Below are 15,308 nucleotides of genomic sequence, written 5' to 3'. Positions count from 1 at the left end.
AAGGACAGGGGGTGAGAATTGATCCTAGGATCTCATAGAACCGGGAGGGAAGCTCTAACCACTTGAGCTATCCATCACTCTCACTATTTTTTACATTTGTCCATGCATAACTTCAAAGGTAATTTTTTTTTTTTTTTTTGCAAACTCCCACAGGGCAACTACCATTCATTCATAGGACTATCAAAATTCAGAAGAGGTAGAATGCAAGCCGAAAAATCCGACACCCAAAGACATCTACCTACAGATCACGGACTCATATAAGCTAGTTCGTGTGCATTGTAAAATTGTTATAATACTGTCCTTAAGAAATACGAAGTATCTGTTTTCTACATTAACCCAACCCAAGTGAAAAATGGAAATAAGGCATTCTTTTAAGTAGCAGAGAGAATTTAGTAGGAAAGGATGATGTACACTCAATGATGTCAAATGCCTTGATTGTGAGGTCTCATTTTTCTATGGTAAGAGAGAATGTGCAAATTATACAGATCCTATAGGCAATGTTAGCAATTTCAAACATTCAAGTTCCACAACTCTATTGTTGTACAACAATCTTCACTCACTTTAGCCCACCCACACACCAGAAAAATATATATATATTAAAAAAAAAAAAAAAAAAAAAAAAAAAAAAAAAATCCCAAGAAAGCCTACCCCCTTATGTCTACAAGGCAATGAAGCAATGAGATCATCTGCTCATACCAGCATCAACATCATAATCCTTTTCACTTAGTATGAAATTTAGAATGGCAGTCGGCGCCTGTCAAAGAATAAGAAAAAGGCATCAGAATTTGGACAAAGCAAGGCCACAGTATATTGTGGAAGATGGAAAACAGCTAAATTATGTTTTCCCTGACTTAACATTCCCTACAGGGCTACAAATTACTCTAATATACATTAAATAATAATTATAATTAAAATAATACCACGAAGTAGGAATTAGCTTTTTTCCTCCTCCTCCTTGATCTGTTCTCCCGTCTTCCAGATAATGTCTTTCAGCCCAGTAGAAAGGCTCTTGTAAAACTAGAATTATTAGATTAGAGTCAGTGCAAATGATACCGAGGCATGAAAGCAAACCCAAAAACAAAAAAAAAAAACAAAGAAAACACATACACACACACACAACTATGAAGAAACACATAACTGTAGCAAACAAAAAATGGTTGCAACTACTGTGAGTTGGTTAATAATGCTGAAGATAAGGTCAAGTCCTTTTCATAGTAGTGCCATATGGATTCTTAGTGCTAGTTTTGTTGCTCTTCTTTGACATAGGCGATAAAATTTATAAGAATTACCTACATCCCTTGTTTGGTTAACATGATAATTGCAAAATGGAAGAATTGCAACTTCCTAACTCCTAAGAATTTTGAGTTTCCATATATTATGAGAAGTTAATTACCTAACTCTCCCTTGGTTATATAAATTCACACGAAATGCAAATTCCCTTTCCCTTATGTCAACCAAACAAGTATAACAAATTCAAACAAGTATAACAAATTCCTAGGTAATATAAGATGTTAATTCCTATGAAATGTAAACGGAAAATGTTTGGGCGCCCCTAAGGGTTGCAAACCCTCCTAGACACAATAGAAAAAAATAATAATAATATATGGGTAAAGGCATACGAGGAAATACTAAAGTAGGTTTGATATGCATTTGCAAATGCATAACAAATACTGCATCTGTTTCATATTATTTGCAACGATTTAACATAAAGTAGAGAGTAAAAATGTCTAATTGTTGCAAATAATATGAAACAGAGGTAGTACTAAAATATTGAAAAACACATGGGGGTGAAAAAAAGGAAGAGAGAGATGATTAAGTGGGACCACTTTTAAATATACCAGTGAAAGCTTATATAATACCATTGACTTAGTGATACAATTTAAACAGATTGGAGTTGAACTAAACTAAAGTAAACTGAATAGAGCTTAAATGAATATTTTATGAGATTAGGAAATTAAAAACTAACTGAACTGAATTGATTGCAGCTAAGCTGAGCTGAAATGAAAATTAAGCTGACGAGAACATGCCCTAAGTACCCCTTAATGAATATATAGTATCACTACATGCATACATAGTACAAGTTGAATGTTCAACGGTACCATTTGATCATACAGTGATGCTATTGATCAGCTGATTTTTCATTGGTCAAGAATACATTGAAACGGTAATATTACGCTAATTCTCATTCTAATTTATTGCACATATATTATTATTAAGGGTTGGCAACCCTTAGGGTCACTCAAACATTTTCCAATGTAAACTGTCATAAGAGTTTAATTACCAATGCAATCAAACAAGCACTTACAATTCACACAATTTGCTAGAATTGCTCTAAGTCAACAATAAAAGTGCACAATTACTTGAGATCTGCCCACGAACATAGAGCTATCGCCTATGAGTTGCTGCTATTTGTGTTGGTATAAGAAAAGACTCATGCTTATTATCAGGGGAAAAAAGGCTCATATTTCCAAAGATTTAAATTTCTTACAATTTAACAGTACAGTTAAAAGTAAAAATACTTTAACAGACATACCTTGTGAAACTCCAGCGTGTCCCCACGAGACTTACGAAGTTCCACCATATATAGAGAAGGAGCCACTTCCAAAATCTGAACAAAGACAATAAAAGTGCTAAGATGCAGTGATACACATAGCTAGATATTAATGTTCTATAACTCTAAAAAAACATGGCACTTCTACTGTTCCAACATTAAAACTCTGAATAACAGTTCCCATAAAGCATAACGATTAAGGAAAATTGTTAAATTAAAAATGCTTAATGGATAATTAAATATCCAAAGAACAAGCGTGTTATTTTAAACAAATTAAAATGTTCCTCAAAGGACTAAAAACCACTTAATTTTTTTTTTATTAGCAATTTAGCATGGAACATGCCATTTATAAAATAAGGACAGTAATATTTATAATTTCCAAAACAAAGAGACTATCAGAGTGATACCTCAGTCGCAACAGCTAGCTGACCCTTGCGTCCACTTTTCTCTCCTTGAAGTTTCATCTGAGAATCATCATAAGGGGGGTTTTGTCATAAGTGACTTGGAATCAACAAGAGGGATATAAAGAGTCAAAGCTACAGCTCAAATAAACTGTGAACTAAGCATTAGATGAACTCCTAAGCTTCTATGAAGTAAAGGATTAAACAGCGAGAGAAAATAAACGTAGCAACTAATGGCAGTACACAAACATTCAGGAAATTAAAACAGTGTATTCAGATTGCAGAGTGAACATGAGAGAGGAAGCCATTCTACCTTGTAGTTATTCTTTTTTACACCGAAACCCAAAGGCACAGCTGTCTCCTCAATCTTTGAGATAATCTCACTAGCTGGCATTTTAGATGTAAATCTTGTTTCACGTTTCACGAGCCCCTACAACCAAAAACATATATATTTAAGATCTCCTCAACTTTATTTACTACTCAGTATACCATTCAGCTAGTTACTGCTTACTACTACATCATTTTCCATAAGATATATAGAATGAAAGTGAGTGCTAAGGGTGGCAATACGCAATAGGAAGTCAACGAAAAGCATCAACCAGGATATTATTGAAGAATCAACACCCAAATACATAAAGTTATGCACACTTGTTACGAGTATATTTTTTTTTTTTAAAAGGAAGACTTACCATCTGTTTTTCAAAGAGTGAGCCTAGGTTTAGACCTTGAGATGTGGAGATGAGCTCAAATGCATTCATGGCAGCAGGAGGTTGAGGGACCACAGTTCGTTCCTCCCGTCTCTCAACCACAAGGTTTCCAGAGAGCTGCAGACAGAGCCCATGGAATGATAGGTACATAAGAAGAGCCATACAAAAGTCAAAAAGATTAAAGAGCAACATGAAAGAAACAAGAGGCTAACCATCGACTGGTCAAAAATAGCATCAATATCATCAACTGAAATATCAGGCTCCTCGAAAACAGGGGGTTTGTAACCTTTCTTAAACCACTCATGTTCAATCACTTCAGCAATTGTAATTCGCTGGTTGACACCATCAACCACCGAAGAATCAGAATAGCAACAGATGTAGCAAGTAAATAAAAGCAAAATTAATTAGTTAAACTAACCGTTGAAGGATTAGGATCTAGAATTCGTTGGATCAATTTCTTCACACTCGAGGAAAACCAAGGTGGACAGGCAAAATCAGCTTTGTATATCTGCAAACATGAGACATAGCACATAGAACAGGCATAAGCTGAAAAACCCATAAATAAATAAAATGAAAACAGAAGAGAGAATTTTTCTCAGCGAATTCGTTAAACATCCAAGATGTACTGACATGGTTAAGAACTTAAGAAGAGTATGAACTATTACAGTCTACAGACCTAAAATGATTACCGAGGTATTTTTCACCACTAATTCATATGAACAAAAATAAATTTCACAGAAACACTTGTAAAAATCTACAGAAAAAAACTACTTCAAAACCAAATCCAGCTTTACTCTAAACAATAACCAAACCTTGACCAAAAAACAAATCTTTTTTTTGTTCAACAGACAATACTACGTATTAATGTAGACTAGTTGCAATTAACCAAAACATTTAAAATTATATAACCAAAATAAGTTCCATGATAAAAAATTCAGATTAAAAATAAATATAAACCAATTTATATACAAAAACATTGAGACATATAGCTCAATCAGAAATAATCAGCATCCATATGCTCCTTTATTTACTGCATATCTCCCAAATCTGTAAATTGATCAGTAAATATGATAGCTACTACACATTTATTTGACACCAGGCACACTAATTTATAGGAACCCAATTTTCATATGATTTTCCAGCAATATAAGTTGTATAAATTTGATGATTAAAATTATTGTAGGGTTTGTAGCATTAACAATGATTTAAAATAGGTTAAAATAAGCACGTTTTATAGCAATTAGTAGGACACTTTAATACTTTATTATTAAAAAAATAATAATAAATTTTTTAAAAAAAAAATTGTTCCATTTTGACTTTTGATACTATTTATCTTCACTTTGAGCATTATTTGCTATTTATAAATGATAAAAACACATTTATGTAGGATAACATTACATCAGTCTCACTATATTTTTCAAAATAATTTTTTTTTTATTCTATAATTTTACAATTACACGATAAAAAATATTAAGACTCAAAATTGCACAATGGCAAACATGCCAATTCAATATGGGAAAACTTGAAAATTGGAGGGAGTTGTATTCTAATCACTTCAGGACAAGAAACGTTTTTTTGTCGTGCAGTATACTGGATTCAGAAATTAAATTATTTGAGCATCAAATAAAAAAGTAAAGTTGAAAAATTGTCCATCAAAAGCATACCTTTTTATACAATGCCATGAGGTTAGCATCTTCAAAAGGCAGATAACCTGCCATAAGAACAAAGAGAATGACTCCACACGACCACAAATCAGCCTTAGCTCCATCGTAGCCTTTGTTGTTGATAACCTACAAAGGATTAAGACATAAAAATAGCAGTAAAATAATATTCCCTCAGTCCGGAACAAATAGTTACATTAATAATGACACTACAACCAATCCTGACAGAACTGATTTGCAGACTGAGGAGAATTAGCAAAATATATGTATTGCGAGAAAGCATCATACCTCAGGAGCTACATAATTTGGCGTACCACAAGTTGTGTGAAGTAATCCATCTTCCTAAAAGAAGCATGGTGAAAGAGTCACATAAGTCCACTTCTGATAAAGCATATAGAAGCACAAGCAGGGAACACTTCTCATAATCCTAATGGAGACAGTAATAGACTACACACTTACACGAACTTGCTGAGCTAAAGCACTCAAACCAAAATCTGAGACTTTAAGAATGCCCTTTGTATCCAGCAGCAGGTTCTCTGGCTGTTTACAAGTGGAACAATAATAGAATAAATTCAAAGTTGTTACATAGTAGAGTTGTCACTATTGTAACTAAGTTCCCACATACAGAGTAATAGCTGCTAACAGCTCTGCCTCCTACCACCATTACAGATAATTTACTCACCTTCAAGTCTCTGTGGAAGACGCCTCTGCTATGGCAATAATCAACAGCATTTATCAGCTGTTGGAAATATTTTCTTGCTTCATCCTCTTTCAATCTTCCCTTGCTTGCCTAATTAAAAGAATGAGAATTTTAAAAATCAAAAGACAGAAGCAGTTATTCAATAATCAGACTGACAGAGCACAATAATTGCCAGTAGTGTGTCATTAAATAAGTAAAAGGCATAGACATCTTACAATTTTGTCAAAAAGTTCTCCACCAGTGATAAATTCCAAAACAATGTAAATCTTTGTCCTGCTAGCCATCACCTACAAGTACCATTAGAAAATAAATCGATCGCAAATAGAGAAGAAAAATGAAAAATTGGTCATTAGTATCCAAGAATCGCAGCTAGGATAAGCTATAGGCAAAATCTAAACAGTCTACATCTAAACAATCATTAACTAGTTCTTCAATAAGCACTTTTGAAGAATCTACAGAGAATAAGACCAAAAACCCTTGAAAGATAATTTGAAAAAAAAAAAAAAAAAAACTCAACGATATGGTATGGTATTAATTTGCTTCCAACCTCAAACAAACGGATAACATTTGGGTGACGAATTAACTTCATGGTCGAGATCTCACGCTTTATCTGCAAAGAACATTCAATGATGAGTCATGAACATATAAAGCTAAAGAGGAGGGATTCAAACTCTGTAGCGTTCAATTATGCAATACTGTAACAAGGGGGCAACCACAAAGCCTTCAGGGGAGGGGGGAAGTTATCTTATATCAACAAGAATTGCAAAGTATAACCAGCAAATTATAACAAGTAAAAGTATAAAAGCTCTCAGCTTGTAAATAAATGGGTCAAAGCTTCAAAGGGAAAACAAGTTCTCCAGAAAATAGTTTTGGATGTGCTTAGGCCATCAAATAAACCAGCCCATACAAAGTTGCTATCTCAGCAGCATCATTGCTCCAACCAATAATTTCCAGCAATCTTGTACAAAAACATTCACTTAAAACCAGAATGTCATACAACAGAGCAATTTTAACGACATTACAACCCCAAAATGTCTCAGAACTTCAATGCTAGTAAAGCACTAGAAAGTTATGAACTCAAGACCCCCCCCCCCCCTCTTTCAATACCCCTCACAACACACGCACACCCTTTCACCAAAACAGATTTCTTTCCTAGCCATTACAACCCTAAAGAGAGCTAATTTCAACACTGGTTTAAAACCCGCCACCATCAACCTAAAAACATAACCCCTCCTCCAAACCCCCCCCCCCCCCCCCCCACACTCCCTTTTTTTTTTTTTTTTTTAATTGGAAACCAGAAAGTGATGCAGCAGTTGCCTTTTCAGCAACATTGCAATCCCAAAAAGTCACTAAAGTTCAACACTAATGAGGAACTACATATCAAATAGATTCAACCAGAATAAGTCATTTCACAAAAAAAAAATTCCTCAAAAAACATTCAATCATGAAAATGGTTAGCTACAAGAATTCATCTTTTTTTTTCTTTTTTTTTAAAGAAGCTACAAGAATTCATCAGTCAATCATAATTGATAGTCATACAAAGCATAAGTCATACCAAATACTTTTACGATTGAATAAACAGAATTCCATTTCATAAAATAAGACAGAAATAACCAATCAATTAAATACTTCAAAAAATCAGCAAAACCCAAAAAACCCAGAAATAAATCAAAAACCCAAATCAACCCAACAACAAAGTCAACTATTTCTATAAATTTATCAAAAATAGATTAAAAGACAAGCAATAAAAACTACCTGACCGATCATTTTATGCTTCAGAACCTTCTCCTTGTCAAGAATCTTGATTGCAACATTTTCACCACTTTCAATATTTTTAGCAAATTTGACCTTAGCAAAAGTTCCTTCGCCTAAAGTTCTTCCAAGTTCATATTTCCCAACTCTTGTTCTTCCTCCATTACTACTCCCTCCAACGCTCCCTGATCCCTTTGCCACTTTCGACGCCATTTTCACCACCTTCTTCTTTCTCTCTCTTACAATTATTAATTATTTATTTATTCAATATAATTATAATTGAGGTAAATTTTACAGCAAAAACCTCTTCTTTTTACAAGGCTGCCAAATCTGACTCTTTGATACCCTCATCTTACCCACAAAAATTAACCAAAAAAGATCCAAACAAGACAAAGTTATTAATTTGGGATTACAATGATTAAAAGTTTGCAAGAGATAATTTCATGGAGTTTATGATTCAGAAAAAGAAAAGGAAATGGAATAATGAAGTAAAGAAATAATTAAAACCCATGTGAGTTTTTTTTTTTGGTGTAATTGATATTTGGGTTAAAATTAAGAAATAAAATTTCACTAAACAAGGACAAATATCAGGATATGTCGGCAATTGTTATAAATAAGTTGATCAATATTCACTAAGCTTTATTTTAGCTTAAATTGGATAAAAATTATTTTTTGTGAAATTGATGAATATGGCAACAATTTTCTGGGTTTTTATAATAGAACTCTCTCTTTGTTTCTGTTTGGTTGGGTTTTTGGAAAGGAATGGGATATACTCTCTTACGTTTTCTTTTGACGTATTCACTACTGTAGTTTTTAGTCTAGTCATTGGCTCATTGCCCCGGGTCAACATATTTTCATTTATTAAAATTTTACCTAAATTTAAAAATATACAAGTATAAAATTCTGGTTTAGTGATAAAAATTTTAATATTAATTGATGTAGATTAGTATGCATTTGAAATATCTCGATTGAAGAATAAAAGATTTAATTACTCTGTAATGATTAATATAGATATAGATTATTTGAGATATCTCGTTTGATTTGAGAGATTAAAATTTTTGATATGAATAGGACAAAAAAAACTGCGTATTCTCGTCTTCAAAAAAAAAAAAAAAAAAAAAAAAAAAAAAAAAAAAAAAACAACTGTGTATTCTCAATTGGATCTTTTTAGTTTTTATATAATAGTGATGGTATCAGATGAGTATAAATCAATAAATCATCACATATATTGTTGCTAAAAAATAAGAATGGAAAATGGAAATAGTAAATGAGTACATCAAATAAAATCATCATATAATAAAGTAAAGATGGAAAGCATATTTTGATATTAATAGGGTAGGGTGGCTAATGCGAGTTCAGGAAGTTCTTTCGGTTTGGCTTTATGTTATAGTTTTAGCTCATTATTCGTAGCGCTAATGAGACAAAAATATGTAAATAAATATTTTTTAGGGGTGTTGACACCGAAATTTTGTTAATTATTAGGTGTCAGATCTATGTAAATAAGGAGATAATATAAAAAATTATAAGATATTTATCTTCTTAATCTCATAGATTATTATCTTTTACTCTACGACTCTCTATATAATGAGGGTCGAATCTAGGGTTTAATTAGGCTTAGATTGGATAAGTCACAAAGACCCCATCTCCTCCCTACTACCAAACATTGTAGGTATATAGTATGGATTAAGCCGACAAGGCCCCGTACTATAAACAAATATCAAACCCTAACCCTTTGGAGAGAGGAATCAAGAGATCTACGAGAGTTGTAATCCACAAACTATCAATGAAAATCATTGTTCCCGTATATTTTCTACCTCTTTAATTGTATATTGCAGGTTTGAATTTTTATGGTTTACAAATTGGCACGCTCGGTGGGAAAATTTTCACTCTTCATCTCCATTCTTCAAGTATCAAAATTCGTAGAAATAATGGGGGCATGTCAAATTTGCTTTCAAATTCTACAAAAATTTCGAGACCAAGTTGCATCCGATATCAAATCTCCACAACAGGTCTCGAGGGGGCATTTGTTGACACCGAAATTTCGTTAATTATTAGGTGTCAAGATATATGTAAGTAAGGAGATAATATCAAAAATTATAAGATATTTATCTTTTGAATCTCATAGATTATTATCTTTTACTCTACGGCTCTCTATATAAAGAGGGTCGAATCTAGGATTTAATTAGGCTTAGATGGAATAAGTCACAAAGACCCCATCTCCTCCCTACTACCAAACATTGTAGGTCTATAGTATGGATTAAGCCGACAAGGCCCCGTACTATAAACAAATATCAAACTCTAGCCCTTTGGAGAGAGGAATCAAGAGATCTACGAGAGTTGTAACCCCACAAATTATCAATGAAATAATTGTTCCCGTATTTTTCTACCTTTTTAATTACATATTGCAGGTTAAAATTTTTATGGTTTACAAATTGGCACGCTCGGTGGGACAATTTTCGCTCTTCATCTCCACTCTTCAAGTATCAAAACTTGTAGATTTAATAGGGGCATACCAAATTTGCTTTCAAATTCTACAAGAAAATTTCGAGACCAAGTTGCATCCGATATCAAATCTCCACAACAGGTCTCGAGGGGGCATTTGTTGACACCGAAATTTTGTTAATTATTAGGTGTCAGATATAGGTAAATAAGGAGATAATATAAAAAATTATAAGATATTTATCTTCAGAATCTCATAGATTATTATCTTTTACTCTACGACACTCTATATAAAGAGGGTCGTTTATAGGGTTTAATTAGGCTCAGATGGAACAAGTCACAAAGACTCCATCTCCTCCCTACTACCAAACATTGTAGGTACAGTATGGAATAAGCCGACAAGGTCCCGTATTATAAACATATTAAAACCCTAGCCCTTTGGAGAGAGGAATCAAGAGATCTACGAGAGTTGTAATCCACAAACTATCAATGAAAATCATTGTTCCCGTATATTTTCTACCTCTTTAATTGTATATTGCAGGTTTGAATTTTTATGGTTTACAAATTGGCACGCTCGGTGGGAAATTTTCGCTCTTCATCTCCATTCTTCAAGTATCAAAATTCGTAGAAATAATGGGGGCATGTCAAATTTGCTTTCAAATTCTACAAAAATTTCGAGACCAAGTTGCATCCGATATCAAATCTCCACAATAGGTCTCGAGGGGGCATTTGTTGACACCGAAATTTCGTTAATTATTAGGTGTCAAGATATATGTAAGTAAGGAGATAATATAAAAAATTATAAGATGTTTATCTTTTGAATCTCATAGATTATTATCTTTTACTCTACGACTCTCTATATAAAGAGGGTCGAATCTAGGGTTTAATTAGGCTTAGATGGAATAAGTCACAAAGACCCCATCTCCTCCCTACTACCAAACATTGTAGGTATATAGTATGGATTAAGCCGACAAGGCCAATATCAAACCCCAACCCTTTGGAGAGAGGAATCAAGAGATCTACGAGAGTTGTAATCCACAAACTATCAATGAAAATCATTGTTCCCGTATATTTTCTACCTCTTTAATTGTATATTGCAGGTTTGAATTTTTATGGTTTACAAGGGGTATAAAAGTCTATACGTTGTTTTTAAAAATTAAAAAAAAATATATGTATTTAACATTAATAAGGGAAAATATGTAAATTAATATTTTAGGGGCATAATCGTCTCAACACTATTTATAAAAGTGTTGTCATAATTTTAAAAAGGGTAAAATATATAAATAAACATTTTTAGGGGCATAATTGTCTCAACACTATTCATAAAAAGGTAGGAATTGAAAATGAGATATAGTTAATTTTTTTAAGAAAATAGTGGGTATATTATAGTATAACTTTGTCAGTTTATTATATTAATGTGGACTTAAATTATAGAATAATATCACCATTTTTGGAATGTTCATAACAAATTCTATATGCACATAAATTAGGTCATTGACAAGAGAATGTTGACTTGATAATTGGGTGAAAAAAAAAAGAAAAAAAAAAGAAGTGGATAAAGTAAAAAAAAAAAAGTGTAAAAAGATATGTAACTATTTAAGTAAAAAAAAAAAAGAAATGAAAGAAAGAAAGAGTAATTAAAAATGCATAAATACTAACCGTGTGAGATAAAGGCTTAGGGCCTGTTCATATTTACTTATTTTCAGTTCAGTTCAGTTCAGTTCAGCTCCAATCAGTTCAGTTCAGTTCAGTTCAGTTCCAATCAATTCAGTTCAGTTCAGTTCAGCTCTTAATTTCCCTCTCTCATAAAATATTCATTTCAGCTTAGTTCAGTTCCAATCAGTTCAGTTCAGTTCAGTTCAGTTCAGCTCCAATCAGTTCAGTTCAGTTCAGTTCAGCTCAGTTCAGTAAATATGAACAGACCCTAATGCCTAATTGGTTGTAAAAGGAGTTTGGCAAATCGAGATTAGAAGAATATGAATAGACCCTAATGCCTAATTGGTTGTAAAAGGAGTTTGGCAAACCGAGATTAGAAGAAAAATTATTTGGCTGGATGTAGGAAGTAGAAATTCCTATAAAATCTCAATTCTTATGAAATTGTAAGTTTTAGTAAAGTAGGAATTTCTACTTCCCTTTCAAAGTTCTACTTATCTAGAGGGGACTAGGTAAATTAATTCCTCCATTTTGTGGGATGTAAAACTCCTAAAAAGTCTTAATTCCTACATTATTGTCAACCAAACAAGTATGCATATATTCATTTCCTAAGATATCAAACTTTTCATGAATTTATTTATCAATCAAACAATACATTAATACTTTGATCGACACATAGTTTTAATCAATTTAATTAACTTATACTTGTATAAAATAAGAGGTGAGTAGGGTAGTTGGAGTATTAAATGTTAAGATATATTAGAATTAATATATCGTTGACTTAGTTTTATGTAAATATGCTGATTTCCTAACTTATAGCTTATCGTATACTTTGATGTAAATCTTCTCCTTAATTAGTGGCTTTAGTTAAGGATGTATCATGTATATATTGACAGCAAGTATAATGGAAAGGATCACGGAAAGCATTCTTTCATGGTATCAGATTGTTAGGGTTACTTCCGCTGCACGACCCTACTGCTTCGCCCCTTCTCTCTGCTTCTCTCCTCTTCATCTTCTTCTTCTCTTCTTCTCTTCTTTAATTCACAGCCATGCCGGATTCAAAGTTTCATCCAGCATTGACTGTCAATAATATCAAAAGTTGCATTCCCATCATTCTTGAAATGGATAATGCACAATACTCCACGTGGGCGGAGCTCTTCAAGGTTCATTCTCGTTCTCATAAGGTCCTTCATCACATTATTCCTCCGAAGGAGAAGGTTCCCGCGCCCTCTACGGATGAGGAAAAAGATTCATGGTCGACGTTGGATGCGGCCGTACTTGGGTGGATTTATTCCACCATTTCTCATGACCTTTTGAACACTATCATTGAACCTGACTCAACGGCAATGGAGGCTTGGGATCGTTTGAAGGACATATTCCAAGACAATCAAAACTCCCGTGCCGTTACCCTTGAACAGGAATTTTCCAACACTCAAATGGAGGACTTCCCTAATGCATCGACATATTGTCAACGGCTCAAGAGCCTTTCTAACCAGCTGAAAAACGTAGGGGCTCCGGTGGACAACAACCGCCTCGTCCTTCAACTTGTTTCCAGTCTCACGGAGGCATATTCCGGGGTTGTAACCTTGATTCGACAAAGCACTCCCTTACCACAATTTTACCAAGCCCGTTCAATGTTGACATTGGAGGAAGCGGGCTTGGAAAAACGGGCCGCTACGACCTCTGCTTCGTCTATGGTGGCTGCTTCAAGGGAGGCAGATTCGGATGGCTCAGGGACTAGTCGTGGGAAGCACAAAAACCAGAAAAAAACCGGTGGCCGTGGGAAGCAGACCGGCGGGGCTGCTCGCGGTTCAGGTGGCAATTCTGGCGGTGGTGGTCAGTCGTCCGGGGGTGGTGGCTCTGGTCAGGGCCGCGGCGGTTCCGTACAGCAACAGCAGCAGTGGGTAGCTTCTCCATGGCAGCAGCAACAGTACGGAGCTTATCCTTGGGGGTGGGTTCCTCAATGGGCTCCTCCTTGCCCATACCCTTCCCAAGGATGGGCTCGTCCTCAAGGCCCAAAGCATCAACCTGGTTTACTTGGTCCACGCCCACAACAAGCCTATGCAGCCTCTCACCAATCCCATACTCCAACTGATATTGCATCAGCTTATCACACCATGACTCTACAGCAGCCCGATCCTTCGTAATACATGGACACCGGAGCTACTTCTCATATGACATCCACCAACGGTAATCTCTCGTCTTATTTTAATTTGAGCAATCATCATAATAATATTGTTGTTGGTAGTGGTCATACGATTCCAATTCGTGGTTGTGGTAATACTACTTTGCCTTCCCCAAACCCACCTTTGTCTCTCTCTAATGTCCTACATGCCCCCAAACTCATCAAAAATCTAATTTCTATTCGTAAGTTCACAACTGATAATTGTGTGTCTGTTGAGTTTGACCCTTATGGTTTTTCTGTGAAGGATTATCGGACGGGGATGTCAATAATGAGATGTGATAGTCAAGGGGACCTTTATCCACTCACTACCACCTTATCAAGCACTTCTCCATCAACCTTTACAGCTTTAGCTTCTTCTCTTTGGCATGATCGTTTGGGACATCCGGGAAGAGATTATTGACAGGGCCGGGATGAGTTCATGCAAGTCTTCGGCCACTCCTGTTGAAGCCAAGCCGAAAGTCAATGCTACGGGGTCCCCTTTTGCAGATCCTACCTTGTATCGTAGCCTTGTTGGGGCGCTCCAGTATCTTACTTTTACAAGGCCGGATATATGTTATGCTGTGCAACAGGTATGCTTACACATGCATGATCCGAAAGAAACTCACATGGCTGATCTGAAACGCATCATTCGGTATGTACAAGGCACTCTTGACCATGGTTTACATCTTTATCCTTCCTCTATCTCTACACTTGTATCATATACAGATGCTGATTGGGGTGGGTGTCCTGATACGAGACGTTCCACATTTGGATATTGTGTGTTTTTGGGTGATAATTTGATATCTTGGTCCTCTAAACGCCAGGCTACTCTATCAAAGTCTAGTTGTGAAGCAGAGTACAGAGGTGTGGCCAATGTGGTTTCGGAGTCATGCTGGCTTCGTAATTTGTTGTTGGAGTTACATTGCCCGATTAAAAAGGCAACCTTGGTTTATTGTGATAATGTGAGTGCTATTTATCTTTCGGGTAATCCAGTTCAACATCAGCGAACCAAGCATATAGAGATGGACATTCTTTTTGTTCGTGAAAAGGTGGCTAGGGGTGAAGTGCGCGTCCTCCATGTTCCTTCTAGACACCAAATTGCGGACATTTTTACGAAAGGACTTCCACGGGTATTATTTGAAGATTTCATGGATAGTCTAAGTGTCCGTCCTCCTCCCGCTTTGACTACGGGGGTGTGTTAAGATATATTAGAATTAATATATCGTTGGCTTAGTTTTATGTAAATATGCTGATTTCCTAACTTATAGCTTACCGTATAC

At 34.9% G+C, this 15,308-nt stretch overlaps 1 protein-coding gene across 1 annotated transcript; it reads right to left on the bottom strand.

Moving 5' to 3' along the window:
- Window positions 1-420: 420 nt before the first annotated feature.
- LOC145636074 (CBL-interacting protein kinase 23-like) lies at window positions 421-8,455 on the bottom strand. Its single transcript, XM_081687525.1, has 15 exons — window positions 7,776-8,455; window positions 6,568-6,630; window positions 6,236-6,307; window positions 6,003-6,110; window positions 5,780-5,860; window positions 5,609-5,662; window positions 5,324-5,449; window positions 4,078-4,167; window positions 3,872-3,991; window positions 3,642-3,776; window positions 3,266-3,382; window positions 2,959-3,015; window positions 2,534-2,608; window positions 921-1,017; window positions 421-754 (listed from the first exon to the last, which is right to left on the bottom strand). The coding sequence occupies exons 1-14, from the start codon at window positions 7,983-7,985 to the stop codon at window positions 934-936; spliced, it is 1,392 nt and encodes a 463-aa protein (XP_081543651.1). The 5' UTR covers window positions 7,986-8,455; the 3' UTR covers window positions 421-754; window positions 921-933.
- Window positions 8,456-15,308: the final 6,853 nt, after the last annotated feature.

Source organism: Chenopodium album, chromosome 6, assembly GCF_948465745.1.
Source record: "Chenopodium album chromosome 6, dcCheAlbu1.1, whole genome shotgun sequence".
In the NCBI taxonomy this organism is placed as follows: domain Eukaryota; kingdom Viridiplantae; phylum Streptophyta; class Magnoliopsida; order Caryophyllales; family Amaranthaceae; genus Chenopodium; species Chenopodium album.
Note: the sequence above shows the minus strand (reverse complement) of the source record. Positions and strands in the feature narration are given on the sequence as shown.